This window comes from Eublepharis macularius, chromosome 2, assembly GCF_028583425.1.
Source record: "Eublepharis macularius isolate TG4126 chromosome 2, MPM_Emac_v1.0, whole genome shotgun sequence".
Lineage (NCBI taxonomy): Eukaryota > Metazoa > Chordata > Lepidosauria > Squamata > Eublepharidae > Eublepharis > Eublepharis macularius.
The window spans coordinates 162,858,502-162,879,884 of NC_072791.1; the positions used below are offsets into that span (position 1 = coordinate 162,858,502).

General features: G+C 41.6%; 1 protein-coding gene across 1 annotated transcript in view; it reads left to right on the forward strand.

Moving 5' to 3' along the window:
• The window catches only part of EPB41L5 (erythrocyte membrane protein band 4.1 like 5), a 103,800-nt gene that overhangs the window by 47,639 nt on the left and 34,778 nt on the right, over positions 1 to 21,383 (forward strand). Inside the window, exons 12-16 of the mRNA XM_054972993.1 lie at positions 571 to 740; positions 2,895 to 3,001; positions 3,524 to 3,548; positions 6,853 to 6,895; positions 8,267 to 8,382. Coding sequence (XP_054828968.1) covers positions 571 to 740; positions 2,895 to 3,001; positions 3,524 to 3,548; positions 6,853 to 6,895; positions 8,267 to 8,382 — 461 coding nt within the window. The remainder of the gene's footprint in view (positions 1 to 570; positions 741 to 2,894; positions 3,002 to 3,523; positions 3,549 to 6,852; positions 6,896 to 8,266; positions 8,383 to 21,383) is intronic.

A 21,383-nucleotide genomic window follows, 5' to 3' on the forward strand; every position in this document is an offset into this window, starting at 1 on the left:
TGTGGTGATAGTTGTACTGGCAGAGTACTAGAAAGCATTTAACTACATTCTCCAAGATTGCTTTTTCTCTAATAGAAGCCTCTTAATCACTAATATGAGAACATTTAAGTAATACAGATTGGCCATCTGGTGTATAGAAGAAACAGGCAGATCTTTATCAGGCCAGCAGAGTAGTGCATATGATTGAAGCTGTGCCTTGACTTTTTTGTTTTTGTTTTTGAACCTGGGTATCTTTGTCTTTATAGTAACTACTGTTGTTCAGCAAGCATTATAATCAAAAGTACCATTTGTTCATCCTCATCACAAATCAGCAATCAAACAGTGATCTACTGTTTATATTTTATCTCTGGTTTATTGTACACCAACGAGACAGGAAGAAACATAGTTCTTAAATAGTAGATACTGAGCATTATAACATTTGGTAAATCTTAGCTCTTGGGTTGCGGCTAGCACAAATTAAAGAGAAAATATTTTTCCTCTAAAAATGAATGTAGTTTTTGTCTGCATCTGTGAAATTAGTGTTTGCATACCTTTTATGCCATAATGTTCCTATATGTGCTGTCTTTGAAGGGTAAGGAGCAAGAACATACCTTTGTCTTTAGGCTGGATCACCCCAAAGCCTGCAAACACTTGTGGAAGTGTGCAGTTGAGCATCATGCCTTTTTCCGCCTCCGAGGACCTGTCCAAAAAGGTTCTAGTCGATCAAGCTTCATTCGGCTGGGGTCACGGTTCAGATACAGGTAAGCAGTCTCTCCCTTATTCAAGGTCTCCTTGTCTGACCTGTTTTTTAATGTATAGTCATGACTGTCACTCCAGATCCCTTATGCCACACGGAAAGGCGTTTAATGTAGTGGTTAAGCTAGTCATAAGAATCTGTAAATATGGGCAATAGCTCCCTAGTTCTTGTTGTGTTCAGGCTTGTTGAACTCCTTGTAGACTACCCCATGGCTTGCAAAAATAAGTTTCTGTATCTTATTATTATGGAGAAAAAACTTAACCATGTATCAGTAATTTCCGTTTTATCTGTATGTATGGCAAGCGGCAGCATGCCACAAGATCATGTCTTTCCAGCTTCATTCCTCCTCCCCCTTTTGTGCATAAGTACCTTTAATGCACTATTTTAGGGTCCCAAAATCTCAGAAAATCATTTACCTCCCTGCGCTTTCAAACAATGCCGACAGCTTTACTTACAGGAAGATATCATCAAACCCCAATGGCTCTCCATCTCTGCATATGCGGTGCCTCAGTTCCTGAGGATCTTCTACATTATACTTTATTTTGTCCCATGTATACAGAGGTTCGAGCTAAATTTCTTGCTAACTTGTTAGTTGGGCGTAACTTTACCTCTGATATTGACAAATTAGTTTTTTTATCATCTGATAGCGATTCATTTGTCACTAGCTGAGTATCCCTGTTTGCCTTAGCTGCAAAAAAGATAGGGCCAAGATTGTTTCCTCAGAAACCTAACTTTTTCATAACTATCTGGTATTTATTAAGGTCCCATTTTAATTGTATTTTATTTTTATTATTTTAATAATGGTATTTTATGCTTGTAAGATAGATTTCTATTTTTACTGTTCTTAACTTTGTATTGTGATGGCCTTTGGCCATATACAATTAAACCTACAATAAGCACTATTTTAGGAGGTTATGTTTCCATCATGATGATAGGTCAATGAAAACTCTGAACCAGCCTTGAATAAGTGCAGAAAGTATCTGTTAGATGTGTTATTGATAAAGTATTCACTGATGTGGATCCTTCCCTGTCCTACCACTCCACTGAGCAATGTTTGAAACAATGCCAAGACCACGGCAATACAGCCCGGAAAACCCACAACAACCATCGTTCTCCGGCCGTGAAAGCCTTCGACAATACAATGTTTGAAACTTTTCCAGCATAAGGAATCTTCTTCCAACTTAAGTGGCTCTTTCATTGTCAGAAAAGCCACTTAAGTTGGAGGAAGGCTCCCTAGAACTTAATTGTATCCACTTCATTAGTTGGGGGGAAATATTTAGCTCTTAGAATGCAGTTAGTGCTTTAAAAATAGTCCAGCTTCTTTTCATTATTTAGAATACCCTTTCTTAGTCATAAAAACAGGAGCTGCATGTATTCAGCAGTTATATTTATTTATTTATAGTCTGCCTTTCTTGCTCAAATCAGAGGCAGATTACAACAGTGCAAGTGACAATATAATATTATCAACAGCTTGGACATTCACTGAGCAAAGTATAATAGTGAAAGTATTCAGAGAAATAGATACAGTAGGGAACGGTAGCAGAGGAATTTTTAAACAAGCATAGCTGAGCAAAGAGATTAAATCTATCTGAAACAAAGCATTACTAATTTCCTTGGTATGTTTACCAGTGTAGAAACTTGCTAGTAGGCACATACCTACATCAGCAGGTAGTTCTCAACAGCTTAAGCATTCAGTCCGCGTCCCTACCAAGGCATCTCTCTGAGCTATCTCTGACATAGCCGTACATTTCCCATGTATCGTTTTTTGTATGATGGCAAATTTATCTTAACATTTTTTTAAAAAGAAAAGCAGATGCGTAGCTATAATTACTGAAAAGCTTGTAAAGCTCTTGTAAATACTCCCTCATCCTTGAATATCCCTCTGCTGGCTCTTTCAGTTCGTGCTTCAACAAATATTCATGTGATCATTTGAAAATATGGATCTTGGAAGTAAGTTATAGATGGCAAAGCATGTGTAAATATTGTCTGTTGATAAATTCTAGAAGGTAAATGATTGGCTTTAACAAAATAATAATGATCTGATAAGAACCAAGGATTTAGAAGCATTGGCAGAATTGTATGTTTCCAGATGGGCTGCCAGTTTGACCATCATCAAGAATTTATTCATCCCTTTGCTGTGTTCTTTGCTTCAATCTAGTGGGAAAACAGAGTACCAAACAACAAAAACCAACAAAGCCAGAAGATCAGCATCTTTTGAAAGAAGGCCTAGCAAACGATATTCAAGGAGGACACTACAAATGAAAGGTAACTTCATTTCACTATTTAACAATGTTGCTATGCTTGTAGACAATGTCCAGGTTCCATAGAGTTTCTTGAGCTTATGCTAACCCAGTAGAAATGTTTTATTTCTATTCTTTCAACATCCAGCTCCCATGTCATATCTCAAACTGCCTTCAAAACTGGAGGAAGTTTCAAAAGCAGAGTGCTGCATGGCATACAGGGCCGATGGTTAAGGTAAAACAGATCTGAAGCCCTTGTGAACTCATAGTTCAGATCCTGGCCAAAGAATAACAGATCCTGGTGCAAAGAATAACAATAGTGTTAACAGGGAGACTATGCAGATTCATTCTTTTCTTTCCTTATCAACTTGTCCCTTCTAGTGGCAGTTCCTGTGAAAGCTGGAAAGTTGCACAGCATAGAATCCCACAAGTTACATGGTCTCTCTCAGCTCTAGCTGTTTTACAGTGTGTTGTGGCTGTGGTTCACTCTAAACAATGCAGAATTCTTGATACTGTGTAACTGATTTCTTTTTAAAATTTATTACAGCAAATCTTAAGCCTGAAGAAGCCAGGTAGGACTGAGCTATTACTTAACACATAAAGCGTCTTCTAGAGTAATGTTTGCCTCCATGAGTATTTCTCGAGAATCGTTTCTTTCTGAATGTATTTGCTTAATCTGGTCATTCATATAGAATTGTCAGGAAAACTCTGTGAGTTGAGTGTATTCAATATCAAATTGCCATTGCTTATGAAGCTTTCATGAATTGACTTGACATTCAGTTATTTGAAAACTAGAAATCTGCATGAGAAAGTTCAAGTTAAAAAAGAAGGCTAAGCAGCTAGGTGAGTCTTTTGGAACTTTGAGATTTTCAGTGCAATCCTGAGGCTGGTGGGCTTTGTGCCCACATAACTTCAGTGCCACTTGCCCACTTACTAAGACTTCCGTGGTAGAGCCATGCCAGTGGACAAGCCTGGCAAGGCATGGCCAGAAGAGAATGCTCCCTAGTTGTCCTGGCAACACTGTCAAAATCCACCAGTTGCAGGGTACCTACAGTTGACAGTGCCATGAGTGGCAGGGAAAGGTGTAGCTAGTCCACAGGCCAGGCTGCGTTTGCCATCGCCAGCTGCCAGTGCTACTCCTCTGCCCTGCAGGGGACGGGTGCACAGGGCAGAAAGACCCCCCCCCCATGATCGGGGGCACCTGCCTCAAGAGGAGCCTGAAAGTGTAGACAGGGCTCTCGTCCACTCACTCACCCAACCCCTATTTCTAACAAGGTCCAGGCTGACAGCTGAAGCAATGCTCTCTTGCAAACTCTTCCCCGCCCCCACACCCACACACTGCCGCTCCGAGAAACATGCACCCCCTACTTGAAAAGTAAAACCAAAAAGGCAGTGGAGCTCGGCGAGGGGCACACCCACACCTCCCAGCACTCAGGATCAGCCCCCCAAGTCTTGGAGGCAGCTCTTAAAGGTAAGCAGATTCTGAAACAAATGATGAGAATGCCTGTTGGAAACAACAGGAGAGACTGGAAAGCCCATTGGATATGATGGGAGCCACAAATGCCCATCGACTTGCAGCAGCTCCAGTGAAGTACATCACTGCATAGAAAAAATCAGGGGTCATTTCCTATAAAAAGAACTACAGGAACTCATTAGCATAACTCATTAGCATATGCCACACCCCCTGACATCACCGGAAGTGTGTCAGAAGGCAATATCCACCCCTCAGGCGCCTTTCTGCAAAAATCTCCAGATATTTCCTTAAAGCAGAATGAACTCAAAAGCAGCTTACCCTCCTCTGGAGAGCCAGCCCTGCTTGCACCCACTCACTCTCTCAGATCACAAATGAAAATAAAGCAGCATGAATTCCAAGCAGCTTGTGTTCCTTTGGAGCTCAGCACCACTTGGCTTGCACTCACTCATTTTCTCTCCCCGCCCCCCAGTCACAAATGAAAGTAAAAGAGCAGAGCAGAAGGAATCCAAGCAGCTTGCGTTTCTTTGGAGCCCAGCACCACTCAGCATTCACTCATTTTCTCTCCCCCTCCCCAGTCACAAATTAAAGTAAAAGAGCAGGGCAGAATGAATCCAAGCAGCTTGCCTTCATTTGGAGCCCAGCACCACTCGGCATTCTCTCTCTCTCTCTCTCTCTCCCCCCCCCAGTCACAAATGAAAGTAAAAGAGCAGAGCAGAATGAATCCAAGCAGCTTGCGTTCCTTTGGAGCCCAGCACCACTCAGCATTCACTCATTTTCTCTCCCCCTCCCCAGTCAAAAATGGAAGTAAAAGAGCAGGGCAGAATGAATCCAAGCAGCTTCCTTTGGAGCCCAGCACCACTCGGCATTCACTCATTTTCTCTCCCCCTCCCCAGTCAAAAATGGAAGTAAAAGAGCAGGGCAGAATGAATCCAAGCAGCTTGCCTTCCTTTGGAGCCCAGCACCACTCGGCATTCTCTCTCTCTCTCTCTCTCTCTCTCTCTCCCCCTCTTCCCCCACCCCCAGTCACAAATGAAAGTAAAAGAGCAGAGCAGAATGAATCCAAGCAGCTTACGTTCCTTTGGAGCCCAGCACCACTCGGCTTGCAGTCATTTTCTCTCTCTCTCTCCCCCCCCCATCACAAATGAAAGTAAAAGAGCAGGGCAGAAGGAATCCAAGCAGCCTGCGTTCCTTTGGAGCCCAGCACCACTCAGCATTCTCTCTCTCTCCCCCCCCCCCCACACACAATCACAAATGAAAGTAAAAGAGCAGAGCAGAATGAATCCAAGCAGCTTGCCTTCCTTTGGAGCCCAGCACCACTCGGCATTCACTCATTTTCTCCCCCCCCCCCCGTCACAAATGAAAGTAAAATAGCAGAGCAGAAGGAATCCAAGCAGCTTACTGTTCCTTTGGAGCCCAGCGCCACTCGGCCTGCACTCGGAGGAAATCACACGGGCGGGGCCAAAACCCACGTGACCTCTTTTTAGCACCACCTCTTTTTAGACCTACCGGAACGCCGTTCCTGTGCGTTCCGGCTCCAAATGAGCCCTGGAAAAGATGCAAGGAGACCGCCGGGTGGACCTCAAGAGCCATGCTCTGGTGCTGGGATGACGGCCCCCAGAGTGGAATTGGCCTCCAGGACCAGAGAAACTGCTCCTGGGCTATCATCCTATCCACAGCACCAGCCTTGCTGGCCTTGCGGGGGAGGAGCCCTAAAGATCCAAGGATACTGTTTCACTTAAAAATATTAGCTCAGCAGAAAGCAATGTGCTGCTGCTGCTCAAGAAGTATTCTGAAGTGTTCAGATCTTCCTGTACAGAAAAATTCGTCAGTGAACAGAGCAACCTAGCATGGTTTAAGCTGTGTTTTCAAGTTTTTCTAGGAACATACAGTGAAACTGGATGCGCTTAGGGTTAAGGCATATTCGTGTGTTTTAGGACCCAGGATACAAGGCTTACAAGAGAAACTTTTAAATAGTCAGTTGGATTTTTTATCCACTCATGGTTTCAATTTTGCCTTTACTTCAGGAAGACTTTTACCCTACTGCCTCTGCAATATTGATTTGCATTACTTTGTAAGACTTGTTGTATAAAAGCTGTAGAATTTTAATGATATTTTGACTTTAAGCTTCACATAGATTATGATGGTGGATCAAGGAAAATCCTATTTTATGTGGAGTTTAAATTGTTCATTTCTTAAACAGCCATTGTGAAAGCTGCTCTAGAGTCAAATGGTGGGGTGTAAGTTTCAGAATAAATAATGTTTTCGTCTGAAAGCTAGAGTGCAAAGAATGCTTAGATAAATCTTTTCATTTGCTATTTGAAATTAAGGGACTGGGTAGAGTGATGATTTAGCAATTTGGTCTTTGGGAAATTAACTTGAAATTATTGGATTTTTCTTTTCAGCCTTCCAAATAATGCTTTAAGCCAAAGTAACGGATTACAGCAAGTAAGTCTGTCTCTTCTGTTTACCTAAAGTTCTCCTAGTAAGTGTTTGGGCTACAAGGAAATTCTTCTCAGAAGCTAATGGTTCTGATGAGATTGGGGTTGCCAGGTCAGGGGAAATTTGCTTATTTTTTAAAAACGTTTTATTTATTTAAATATTTATACCCAACTTTTCCTCTTGACTCAGAGTGGCTTTACAAGTAATAAGTGAAACATTACAAATTAGAACGAAATAAAATGTCAAAAAACATGTAACCCCCCCCCCCAGATATCTGCTGTTCATATTACATCAAAAGCCCTGACAATCAAACAAGACTTGCAGAGACTCCTGAAGATCCCCCAATGAGGGTGCTCCCCTCACCTCTTCAGGGAGCCCTTTGCACAGTGTGGGTGCCATGATGGGAAAGGACCAAGCTCTGGTTAATGCCAGACAGGCCACCTTAAGTGGAGGAATAATCAGCAGACAGCAGCCTGAAGATGGTAGTTGGCACAGGGGAACATATGGGAGGAGACAGTCTTTCAGATATGCTGGCCTCAGGCTGTGAAGAGCTTTAAAGGTCAGAACCAGCACCTTGAATTGAACTTGGAAAGAAATTGTCAGGCAATGTAGCTAGTTCAAAATGGGCAACCTATGTTCCCATCAGCTAGCGTCTGACAATAATCAGGCTGCTTTATTCTGGACCAGTTACGGTTTCTGCATTGTCTTCAAGGGCAGCCCAATGATTATTGTAATAATCCAACCAGGAGGTTACAAAAACATGGATTAATATGGTGAGATCAGCTGTGTCCAAGAAAGGAGGAATCTAGCAAACCAGATACAGCTGATAGAAAACACTCTTGATCATTCCTCCAACTTGCTTTTCAGACATCGTGGCTGAGTCCATGAGTTCCTAAGCTAATGGAATTGCATACTCAAATAGATAATTCTTCCCCAGTTTCCTTGAATGGAGAAATGTGTATAGTAGAGACAGCATTACTTCAGAAGAGTCCTGTTGAATCAGACCTGTGGTCCATCTAGTCCGACATCCTGTCTCACACAGTGGCCAACCAGTTGCCCTGAAGGGCCAACAGAGAGGGCCAAACCCTTCCTCTGAAGTTGCCTCCTGGCACTGATATTCAGAGGATTACCGCCTCTGGATATGGCAGTCTAATCCCCTTTAAAGCCATCTATGTCTGTGGCCATCATTGTTAAAATGGGAGTATTTGGGTACTTTTTAATGTGAGGTAGCATGTTCTCTGTTAGAATCCAGCCACGTGAGAAAGGAAACTGTCCATCTTGATTCTCTGAGCATGACGAAGAAATGTTTTATTTTTGGTCTTTGCAATAATGTGTGTTGAGCTAAAATGTTTTAGCCTTTGTGCTTTGTCTTTCAAGAACTGGAATGCTATGCCAGCCTTGCCCTCTGCAACAGCAGTTTCTCCTGGCCCAACCTTAGTTGAAATAGAAAATCTTCCAACGAGTCCTGGGACCAGCCAGCAAGACAAGAAATGGTACGTGACCCTGATCTCTGCTTGTGCTTCTGTTGGGAAGAGTGATGTTACTGTTCACTTCAATTGCCTTTTCCACAAGTGATGATCTTAGACACACTGATCATATTTAAATTATCTAAAAAGGAACTGGGGGCTTGGAGTTTGAATACAAAATCTGTTGTGAGCCCAGTCTGGGTACTCTCCAAGTGCTTCATTTAGATTCATTGGGGCAAACCTGTTGCTATGTGTAGCACCCTCTTACTGGGGTATCATTGTGTGGTCTTTGCTGTTTAATGAGATCCATCCTGTTCAGCCATGATTGTGCTCACAGCATAGAGCTCAACACAAAAGGGCACATGAAAATAGTTATATTTTTAGGTATTTCAGTCACAAACACACACATTTATAAAACTGTTCAACTTTTGAACTGCCTAAATTTCTACAGTGATCAGGAAGTGTTTTCTTGCAAATGGGAATAGTTGTAGATAGGAGTTTAATTTAATTTCTCCTCTCTTGGTGGTCCAAGCTCTGGCTGTCCATCAAGGAAGGGCATAGTTCCTCATTTGCAGTCGTACTCTTTCTTGAGAACACTGATCTTTTTTACTTTAAAGGGGACAGTATAAGCAGAGGACCTTTAGTTCTCTTACATCTTGAAGAGGAAGCTTTTATCTTAAGCTGATTGCGTGTTCACAATTAAAAATCCTCCTACATATGATCAGAATCTGAATCTCCTTTGATATATCTTAGAGAAAATGATATTGCAAATAAGTATAGTTTGTGACCCAAATTGTTGTTTCAGACCAGTGTTGTTTAATATGGATTAATTATATATGTCTGTTTTTAAAATGTATGGGCCTTATACTGAAGGATATACTTTTGCTTGCACTATTCCTTTGCTACAATCAAAAACCATAATCAAAGGGTCCTTTCTCTTTTCTTTTTGGTCATGATTAGTGTCTGAAATTGGAGATTTTTCTCTGAGGTCTTGGTTGATCAATCAGTTTCTTCCTTCCCTCCTGGTGGTGGTTATAAGGTGGTGGTATTTATTTTTACTGTCTTATTGGTATGATAGCTTACCCTTTATAAGCTGGCGTAATTGCAGAGTGCATGCTTATCAGTAACATCTTCATGTGGAACTTGTTCGACTTGAGCTCCAAACAGCTCTGACTGTGTGCTTTTTATAGCCTTGTACAATTTTGTCAAGGGGTAGCTGCAAACTGATGCAGTTTCCAAGAGGATAAATGATGTGGATAGGTTATCTAGGTCTGCGTGGTTGTACTTGCGCTGTGAATATTAAAATCATACTGACTACAGAAAAAAACTTAAGCTTATTGCACTTTCCTTATAAAGAACTATGTTCTGGTCCTTTACTTGTGAAGTGTGTAAATTGACCCCTTAGGTAGTGACAATTTCTTATGAAGGTTTAGGGCTGTTTCATATATAATGCTTCTTACATGAGTGTAACTGAGAGCCAAGCTACAAGTGACACCTGACACAGGTTGGACATTTGTCAGCTTCCCTCAAGTTTTGATGGGGAATGTAGGCGTCCTGGTTTTACACCTTGGCTCTCCATTACAGCTGCAAGACCAGGATGCCTACATTTCCCATCAAAACTTGAGGGAAGCTGACAAGTGTCCAGCCTGTGTCAGGCATCACTTGTAGCTTGGCTCTTAGAGTTTTTAAAAAAATTTCATAGTCACTTATGATCTGGCACTTCTGTTGCTAAACTGGAGTCAATTCTGGCTTCTTACTATATGTATATAATACAGGATACAGCATTTTCTCAAATCTGCTTAGAATGATGTTGTTTTGGAAGCAGATCTTGGAAAACTGAGAGCTTATCATCAGATAATACATGACTCTCTGCTCCTATGGCTCCTGTCCAACCTCCTTGAAGTCTGTCCCTCAGCTTTTTCAGCTGTGATGTTCTGTTCCAGAACTTAAGGAAAAAAGAAGAGTTGTAGCTATAACAGTTCTGTGTGTGTTAAATAAAAACTAGACATAGAACTTCCTCAGCTGCTTTGCCCTATATTACACCCTGTTTTAGTTTTCATGCCGGTATGCCCGTTAGCACATTGGACACTTAAGGTCTTTTAGCAGACAAACATGAGTTTAGCTGTAGTAGAAGACCAGCATCTGAAGCAAGTTTGTGTGTGAGAGTGTGAGTGATTGAGAGAGAGAATATGAAATGATCCAGCTTGCCCTTTATAATAGTGGGGAAAAGTGTATTCTACTCTGTCACAGAGTTAATGGTTCTTCAGAAAGCATTCTGTATAGTGTATATGCAGTAAAGAGAAAGCAAGAAAGAATTGTTTGGAGCTTGTAGTCGATGAAGTGTGCTGCAGTTGAGTGTGAAATCTGGAATGAGATTAAGCTGGATGCACTGATGGAATGTGTGTGTCTGCTTGAAAAGCTACTTGGTACTGCTTATGGGGCTTTCCTGCATCAACTTGTCACCCCTTCTAATTACTTTGCTGCCTTTTCTTGACCTTATTATTCCTTTCGTTTATATAAGCCTTCTTTAGAAAACTTTTATTTAGGAAACTAAAACTGATAACTATAGTGGGTTAAGATTTGTAATTGGGTTGAAGATAGGTATATTTTCTGGGGAATGGTTCTTTGCCTATATGGAAACATGAGGTAGAATTTAAGGTACTTTAGACTTCAAATAGTTTTGTTGGTGTTGAGCTACAGCACAGTCAGCGACATTCAAAATGGTGTGCAATGCAAGCTAGAGAGTAGCAAACTACTTTTGGCCATTCCTAATTAATTCACAGAAAAGAAAAGAATATGCAGTATAAAGTTCACTCTGCATTTAATGGCATGTATCCCACCCCCATTTAGTCACTTTGATGAGCCAGCATTTCTGTTTGTGAAAGGGGGGGTGGCAGTTTTTGCTGATTTCCCCCTTTCATTGCAGAACTCCCACTTCATCTTCTGTGCTGTTCCTGAAGGTCTGCTGAACCCTGGTATAAAATGGCCTGGCACTAGCTACAATTTCCTATACTGAATCGTAAACATACAAGGCTCATGATTGTCTTGTATGCAAGACAACTGTTCCTCTAATGTACAGGAAATTCCAGATCTTGGGAAAACCAGTTTGTTTGCATTCCATTAAAGCTGGTGATGTGGGAAGGTTTTATTGGCACATAGGCAACTATTTTTCGCTGTAATGCATTATGGGTGTATAAGTAGCAGCGCCTCATAAATGAAACATCCTGATGTGGTATTTGAATTATACTGCAAAGAGCCAAATCCTTAATGGTGTACCTACAGGCAAACTTTTTGAAGATTTTTTCTAAAGAAGACTTCTCTTAAGTACTGGCCCATTTGCCTTGGTGTGCTGAATATTTTTTTTTCTTAATATGCATAGTTTAGATAAGATCCTGCCTGTTTGTATGTTGTGTAATGATTAGAACTGTTGAACTTAATTTTATTGGAACATGAGAATAGAAACAAATCTTCTATCCTGTACCTTATTTTAAAAATGTAAAATTGGTTCAGCAGCATTCACGCAAAGTTACACCTTTGATAATGCTGAGGTTATTCATTTGGGAAGATTCCCCCCACCTTCCCAGTACTCAGTAAGCTGTTGATAAGCTGTGACTAACCGTCTGGACATAATCAAGTATCCAGTATCCCTGCTTCTGAATGAGGATGGGGTGCTTAAAAACTGTTTTGCAGATTTCCCCTCAAGTGTGTGCAGCAGTAGTATTAGAAGTAGTACTCCTTCTTTCTGTTATGATCAAAAAATAATTGAGATGAAGCTAAGGAAATATCATAGTTCTGGTTTAAGAACTATTTTATTTTCTTGTTAGTGATTCTTATTAAAAGAGTAGAAAAATTAAATTGTACAAAAAGTAGGAGGGATATTCTGTTCAGATGAGTGAGCTATTTGCCTCACTTGTTGCTGTGTCCTAAGCTGAGTGAGTTTGGCAAGTCCAGGAGCTAAATGATGGCTTTTTCATTAACTTGCACTTTCAGACAATTTCCAGATTAAAATTCAAACCATAGGGGGGAAAGTCCTGCTCTGTTTCCAGTATCCTAAATTAACCATCCTTCTTCCTTCTGAGGTATCTAGGCATATGTTTATGCCTCAGTCCCCCTTATAAAATTGAAATATTTGATTATCAATCATACATATTTTTCAAAAAGTGATTACCAACACAGATGTACAGATTTAAATACAGCTATTAAAAATATGTATTATTAGGAAATCATCACCTGAAATTCAAAACATAAAAGTAACATAATTCCAAATCTGGATTTAAATTTTGTTTATCCTAGAACAGTATAAGAAGCTCAGTACGTTTTTATCCTATTTCTAAAAGTTTTCATTCAGGCCAGTTCAAATTGTCTAAGAAAGTTGTGGCTCTTAAACCAGTTCCAGCCTGGAGCAGCTGCTCAAGTGTCAGACAGCAAGAAGGAGAAGCAGGAAGCTCAGTGTTTTAGGGGACAGAACGGGGATTTAACTGTAGAGTGCACCATTCATAAGTCATACACCCACACCTTGAGATCTCTGGACCAATGAGAACTGGATAGTATCATGCCTCAGAAATAGCTACACTTTTGCCATGCAACAAGGCTTTATTGGGAGGAGGGAAAAGCAGTCTAGTCAAAATATACAGGCGATCCGTGTGTATAACAGGTGACATTATGTAAACAAAGCCTAAACACATCAGTAAATTCTCAGTTTCCTAAAATGGATTTGGGGCAGTATCAAACAGGCAGGATTATCAGAGTTTTGAATTAAAAAGTGAGAATGTAATAGTTTAACTGCATCCTTCACTGAATGCTAGTATAGCCGATCTGGTAAACATTCTGTCTTGAAATTTGATTCAAACCTGAATTTTCTGCTAGTCTGAAGTAGTGCTGTTTGTCCTTTAACCCAAGTCAATTAAATCCTTTGATGCTGTTGAACCTAGTGAATACTTTGCTAAAACCTGTGTCTCTTGCTCAGTGTTTAGGTGTGAGAGAGCCATTTTTATCATATAATCAATCCACCCTGAGCGCTTCTAGGCTTGCTCTAAAGGCACATTAAAAGCAGCAAAGTGGTAAGACATGAGAAATTAGCTTTCTCATTAATTTCTGATTTATCTTTTGGGCAGTGGATATATATGAAAAAGCAAAGTATTCAAATTGAGTATTAGCTATTACAAATTGAAACTAGCTCAACCTGGCAACAGCAAGGAAGGGTTTAGCTTGACAGTCCTTGTCCTGTACTTAATATTCTGCAGGTTCATTCTTGCTACAGTCTTGCTACTCATAAAGTTTCATCTACCTCCTTCCATCCTCTTCCTCATTTGTAACTAGGTACTAACTGTGCCCCCATCCCATTCCCCAACAATCCAGGCCCTATGATGGTGGTGACTGTCAACGTGGTGGAAATGCATGGAACGTGTGGTCCCCGTCCTCGGCCCACTCATTGGATAGATACTACAATGGCTTTGTCCGTGAACACAATGTGAAGAATGCAGGAATGTACACAGCGGGTTCTGGTGCCCAAATCACCATGACTGACCTGTAGGACTTTTCTCTTTAGAAAGCCTCAGTTACTCTGTGTAACACTGGAACATTATCACACCTGAAGTACATGACAATGGATGTGGCCTTTAAGAAATTAACTCATATGCTGAAATGTCTGAATATGAAGTAACTGCTTACAGATATTAATCTTTAAACGTAGGTCTCTTGCTGCTGGTATTCTTATATTGAAGAGCTGTCTTTACAGTTTTTGTTACTGAATACTGATTTTAAATGACTTCCTTGGTTGTAATTAAATCTGCATATTTAACCCATGGAAACAATATTTTGTTATCCAAGTGTTAAGTAAACATGGGTACCAACAATAGATGAATAACACTCAACCTGATCTTGTAATGGTTTTATATTTTAAAAACAGATAGTGGCAACTGGAATATGAATTTGTCCTTCTTTTTAGTAGTTTTGCACTTTTAATTACATGCCTGATTGGAATGAAATAGTTACGTTTTAAAACAAAACAAAATACTTGCAAATAGACTTGAAAGAATGCTAAATAGAGGATATCTAAAGCTGCCATTTTAAGAGAAGTTTTGCTTAAATGCAAAAACATTTTCAATAGTTTTCAGTAGAAAGGCGTGTGTGCTTTTTATTAGTTAGTGTTAGTATAACCACTTCAGTTTGTATTATATATCACTGTGTGATTTTTGTTGTTGTTGCAAATATGCTGATATTAGGCCTGTGGTGATATCAAACCGAATCTCACAATACTTACTGTTGGCATTGCTAAGAGTGTCAGGCAGTCCTTGTCTCTATCCTTCCTTTCTATTTTAATGGAAGGAAAATGGCTCTATTTTTTTAAATAAAAGAAAAATCTTATCTGTTGCAGTAATCAGAGTCAATTGCCCTGTGTTGTTTCTCTTTTATTTAATAGTAAAGAATCTGCTTCCCCCAGTAGAGATGAAACGTTAAGACACATAGTCTGTCATGATGGAAAGATCAGATGATTGCATGGAAATAGTTGTGGGTGAGAAGCTTGGAGCTAAAAACAAAAAGGTTGGAGATGGCTCCTTTTAATTAAACAACTGTGTTCATTTGGTGCAGGTCCTTGAGACTGCTGCTATAGTTGGTGGTTGAAAGGAATCTCTAAAAGTGTGCATGGTTGTTACTTCTTCCTTATTCAAAGTGGGTTCACAAGAAATTTGAAGAGAAGAGAAAAGATGCATCCTTTTGTGAAAGTCTGGCAGCCTGATCTTCTCCCTTAGATCTTCGCAGGGATCCAAATGCTAGGAAGCTTGGCCTCTAAAGGGTAAAACTTGTGTTCCTATAAATCTCTTGTGAGGGAGCGTCCACTGAAGAGTTAATGGCATCTTGAAATAAAAGCTACTTGGGCCCTTATTTAGTTTTCAGATGCCTACCCTGCCCTTTCCAGGGTATGTGAATAGGCATAGCTACCTATGTTATCAATGACACTACACCCCAAATTCTGAAGGAGAAACAGCTATTCAAATATCCTGCAGGTGCCTGAAGGGGAGCTATTCAGCTCCTTTGGTCATTTAATTGAATATAATCTTATTGAATATACTCTTTAGTGAGCCCACCCTATGATCATCCAGAGGCTTTAGAGGGAAATAACTGTGTTACATGCTTTCGTTGACCCTGAAGGACTGCATTTAGTACTAATACATTAAAACAATTGGAAATATTTGGAAAAGAGAACCCATGGAAGAGAGACCACCTCCATATTTGCAAAAGTGCTCAGATTCACTCATAAAACCAACTATGAATGTCATAGCCTTAAGAACAGTTTTAGGTTGCAGTGGAATATTTTTGTTCATCACAGAAGTATTCTGTGGGGCTTTCTTAATTTCTGTTTCATATGGAGACAACTATAATACCAGCCTGGATCTTGGGTGATCATATTAGAGCAGTGAAATTAGTGTGGCCTCCGCTTATACCAATACTATGTATATGCTACCAAATTAAATAATTCTTCATATATGATTGTCCATATCCGGTGATTGATAAGGCTGCATGATTTAGGATGCAATCCTAAGAACAATTTCCTGGGAGTAAGTCCCATTGAATAAGATGGGACTTAATTCTGAGTATGTCTACTGAGGATCGCTTTCAGAATCAGTCACCAAGCTTTACTTGTGAATGTTCAAAAGTCTCTTTTTAACTGGGAATGACCTCCTTCTTGTCCTCCACTGTGTATCAGTTGTATAGAAAATGAGAAATGGATTTGTGTGTTCCATTTGTCAGTAATGTGTGCAGTCTATGTTTTGTTAAGGTAGATAGAACATTTGGTTATGCATGAAAACCAGCCATGACCTTTAAAAAGAGCCACTCTGTACTAAAGGTTCTGAGGAGGGTTAGCAGAGGTGAATAGGCAAGTTTAAGCTATCTTTAGATAAGATTATTTGTACAGGATGAGATCGCAGGTTTAGTTTTACTTCCTAAAAGAAATTGTTACAAGATGTCATTCTCGGGATATTCAAAAAGCATAATCTCAGCATTAAAATAACCCGTTTTTCCCAGCTTGAGAAATAAATGTGTGTTCTTTTATTATTGGAAAACTAATCACTTAAATCTGTTTTGTTGAGCACCAAAACATGAACATTCTAGAAAATCGTTCCTCTGTATTTGGTGCCTCAACCAATGCATTCATAAACTATCTGATATTGGGGGTGAGCTATGAATTGCTCGAGCTGACAGATGGTGAAAACCAAAGTAGATTGTGAAGAGCTCCAGGAGGATCACTACAAACTGGGTGAGTAGGCGACAGTGTGAAAATGAAGTTCAGCATGAAGTGATGCAGACTGACCAAAAAAAAACCTCCATTCTTCATGTATATACTGATGTGGACTTTACTATGTGAGGGAGGAGGGCCACAAGAGCGGCACATAGGCCGTGCACTGCCAGCCCTGCTGAGTTTAAAAACAGGCAGGGCTGCAGTAAGCGAGTCAGCTTCCTCTTTCTCAGGCTGGAGACTGATAAAAAGGCAGTCCCATCTGGGAGAAAGGGAGGACAAACTGCAAAGAGAGAAGGCAAGGGCATGACTTTATTGTAGGCAGCTTGCTCAAGGGAGGAGCAAAGACAACTCTTAAGGAAAGAAAGGCTTTGGAACTGGAGGCAGACAGCTGTTGCTGTCAGGCAGAGCTGCTCCCTAGGTAAGGTGGGACCAGTGAACTCGCTCCAAACCTATGGAAGGTACTGTGTACTGTAATTAAAGGGACAACACTCTTTAGTTGTGTGTGAAAGGGAATAAAGTGCTCACAATGGCTGATGATGAGGATGAGCAAATAGGGTATCTCTGTGTGATGGGTGCACCTCCCCCTGAAGTGCTGTTGAACCCAGGAAAGAGATTTGGGGCGCTTGTTCAATGAAAATTTCAGTTGTTTGGAAAACTGATGAAAAAGACAAATTTGACAGTCCCTCATCCTTAAACAACATAAATGGTACCAGAGGCATTTTTAAAATTCCAAAAATAACTAATTAGTTTATTTACTTTAGAGGGGAAAGGTCACATGAAATCAGAGGTTGTAAATTTCTTGGGTAATTCAACACACACACATGTATATGTATGTGTGTGAAGTAAAATCAGAACATGCACAGACTTGTTAACTGAATCTGAAGGTCTCCACAGGCAGTTTCCAACCACACCTGACCAGGGATCTCTTTACTCTCTAGAGCTACTTTCATGTTTGACTGGGTAGGGAAAATCTCCTGTTCTTAGAAGATCTATTACCCCTTTCTTTGGCCTGTTTGGGAGTCTGCACCTACTTTCCAAACCTCCTTGCCAACTTTCCTCAGTTCTCCTGCCAGTGTCAAAACTGCTTTCTGTTAGGACTTCCTCTCCCAATTCTTCACACGAGATCTCTCTCTCTGCTAGGACTGAAAGCAGACCTTCCTCTTTCCAGCTCATGCTACCCAGTCAGATCCCTTGGAGTATTCTGCCACTCAAAGTTCATCTACAGTCTTCAGTGCAGTCTTACATTGGGGACTGCGCTTGCACAGGCCAGCCGCTCAGAACAGGATTTATCTCAGCTTATAGGCTATTCGGGGGGGGGGGGGGACCTCCCCAGCGGACCGCTCCAAGCTGGTTTTTCCCGCTGAAATGGTCACGTGTTAGGAGAGGTCACTCCCTCTTTTCCTGTTTGTTTTTTGCTGCCGCGAGGAACGGACGTTCTTAGTGTAGGCTGGTGTTGGTTAGCATTTTGATAGAGTTTACAGTTTAAATAGTTTACAGTTTTAGCAGTTATAGTAGTTGTGTTATAGTGTTCTTCAGAAAAATCGTCTGTTGGAACCGATCATCGCAAGTGTGTAGATTGGCCCTCAGTGAGTTCTTTCCATCTTCTTTCTGTCATCACGATGGCAGATAAATCGTTGTTTAAAAAATGTGAGGAGTGTACAACTAAGATGGCTAAATCGGATGGTCATGATTGTTGCCTTTCTTGCCTGGGTGAGGGCCATATTGTTGAAAGATGCAAGATTTGCCAAGGTTTCACCCCCAAAGTGAGGGCTGATCAGGTGGCTAGACTTAAAGCAATGCTCTGGAATAAGGCAATGTCTAATCCTGCCAGTCCAGCAAGGAAGTTGGCTCCAGCAGAGTGTTTGCCGCACCCAGCAGGGGAGACCGGATCAGATCTGATGGCAGCCTCGGTTCCTGGGCCTTTGCAGTCTGTGTCAGAACCATTGGTACCGAGGTCTCAGAACCGACCTCATTCTCGATCCTGAGAGACTTCAGCGTCTATGCAGTCTATGCTGAGTGTGATTCTGGCACGTAGTGATCTGTTTGCCTCCTGCACTGCACGCTCAAAGTTGCCGGTTCCTAGCGCTGCTGATGCGACTCCCTCAAAGAGACATAAGCTCAAGTATAAGGATAAATCTAAAGACAAGTCTAAGAAACTGTGTCCCGAGGTAACCGAGTGAGAAATCGGCTCCAAAGGAGGTTGCATCCTTGGTATCAAGACGTCAAGGGAAATCGAGATCCCTCTCGTCTGAGTCCGACCATGGTATCAGTGGGGTTGAGAAGGAGCGTCGGCAGCGTTCCAGTTCCGATGAGAGGGGTTGGCAGCATTACTTTCGCCCTCCTTGGTACCCTCTGTATTTCCCCCCTGGTTACCCGCCCGACTGGGACTGTTACTCTGCTTACCCTTTTCCAGCACCAGAATCAATGTGTTCGGGCCGTGATGTTTCCCATACTTTGGATCCAACTTGGTACCCATCAGCGGTTCCTTCCACTTCGAGAATCAGTTCCAATTCGGGATCGGATGTTGAACCACTCAGTTCTGAGCGCAGTCCCAGTATTTTGTCAGATCCAATGCCTGAAGAGACCATAGGGGAGTTGAATCAGAGATCTCCAACCTTTGACTACAAGCTCTATGCAGACCAGATGTTACGCATGGCTAAGTCATTGGAGATTGATGTGTCTGCACCTCAACCTAAGAAAGCAGATAAGATCCTCAAGTATATCTTTGATGACATTCCAGAGGTAGTGGCATTTCCTATGATAGAAGGGTTTGTTGAGATCATGGATGAGGTGAGGCAGAGACCAGCTTCCATTCCCATGACCACTAAGGAAGGTGGAAGCGTTGTACAAGGTGAAGAAAGATACTTGTCCTTACCTATTCAGCCATCCACCAGCTTCGTCAATGGTGGCAGAAGAGTTCCAGGCTAAACAGAGGCAGGGTGGTATGGCTGCTCCTGCAGACAAGGAGGGCAGAAAACTGGACTCTGTGGGACGGGAGCTGTATTCTGGGTCATCCCTTACTATTAAGATGGCCAATTTTTTGGCAATTATGAGCAGATACCAGATTTTCTTGTGGAATAAGATGTCTTCATATGTGAACATATTACCTGATGATAAGAAGACCCTGGCCAAGCTGATTAAAGATGAGGCTATGATTCTGTCTAAACAGCAAATTAGTACATGTCGTCATATTCTGGATGTGTCAGCCAGGGGTCTAGCCACAGCAGTCGTCGTTTGGAGACACACATGGCTTCGGGCCACCGCTCTGCCTGTTGAAACCCGAAACAAGATTGAGGATATGCCCTTTGAGGGTACTACCCTATTTTCAGAGTCAACTGATGAATATTTGGCAAAGAAAAAGAGAGACCGCCAGGCAGCGAAATCTTATGGAGTTCTGCCTCAGTATGTGGGCCCGATACAGGGTAGAGGAAATGGGAGGCGAGGATACCAGCAAAGAAGGGACTATCGTTCCTACCGGTTCCAGCCTTATAGAGCTCAGTATCCCTATCGTCCTCAGTATGCTGCCTTTAACCAAGCTCGACACCATTCATCGGGGAGACAGAAGTCTGTTCAGCCAAATCAGGCTCAGAGGGATGTCTCCCAGGGTCGCAGAGATCAGTGCTTGCTATACTGTCCCCTGGGATGTGGTTTGCTGTTCTTGATTTACAAGATGCCTATTTCCACATTTCTATATGTCAGGAGCATAGAAGGTACCTGAGGTTTATCTTTCAGGACCAGGTTTTTCAGTACACTACACTCCCTTTTGGTCTGGCTATGGCCCCTAGGGTTTTTACCAAGTGTGTAGCAGTGGTTGTTGCCCACTTGAGGGAAAAAGGTTGTGCCACTTACCCCTACTTGGACAATTGGTTGATTGCGGCATGTTCAGCTGAAGACTTAGAGTCCCAAATTGCCCTGATTTTGTCGACATGCAGATCTCTAGGACTGGTTATTAATGACAAGAAGTCGAATTTGGCTCCTAGTAGAACGATAAGGTTTATAGGAGCATGGTTAGATTCTATACAAGGTATGGCTTTCTTACCTACAGACCAAGGTGATAACCTGATAAGTTTAACACAACCATTTATGACAAATCGTTTTCAGTCTGCTAAGTCGATCCAGATTCTGTTGGGTCTTACGGCATCCGTGACATCTGTGGTTCCCTGGGCACGCTTGAGAATGTGGCCTCTTCAGTTATGGTTCGTTAAGAACTTTTGTCCTCAAATACATTCCCCCCATAAATGATTTTCTGTTCCCAGAAGGGTTTTACGGTCATTAAAATTGTGGTCTGACTTTATGAATCTTTATAAAGGGGTTCCATATGGGTCCCCTGTACATAACATGACCTTAACTACTGATGCTTCTTTGGAAGGCTGGGTGGGTGGGTGGGGAGGCATTGTGGGGAAGTGTCTGTAAATGGCCTGTGGACAGCTGCTGAAAAGCAATGTCACATTAATTTCCTGGAACTGAAAGCTGTATTTTATGTCCTTAACACACTTGCAGATATAGTGTCTGGGGAAAGGGTTCAAATTCTTTCAGACAACATGACTACAGTTTATTACATAAACAAGCAAGGTGGTACAGCATCGAAGAAGCTCTGCTTGGAGACTATCTGTTTGTGGGATTGGGCCATTTCCCGAGACATTTCCCTTTCTGCCCTGCATATTGCAGGGTCGCAAAACATAAGGGCAGGCTTCTTGAGCAGATTAGGCACTTCACATCACGAATGGTCCCTGGGGCGCACTTATGCTCAAGACATTTTTATGACATGGGGTTATCTGGATGTGGA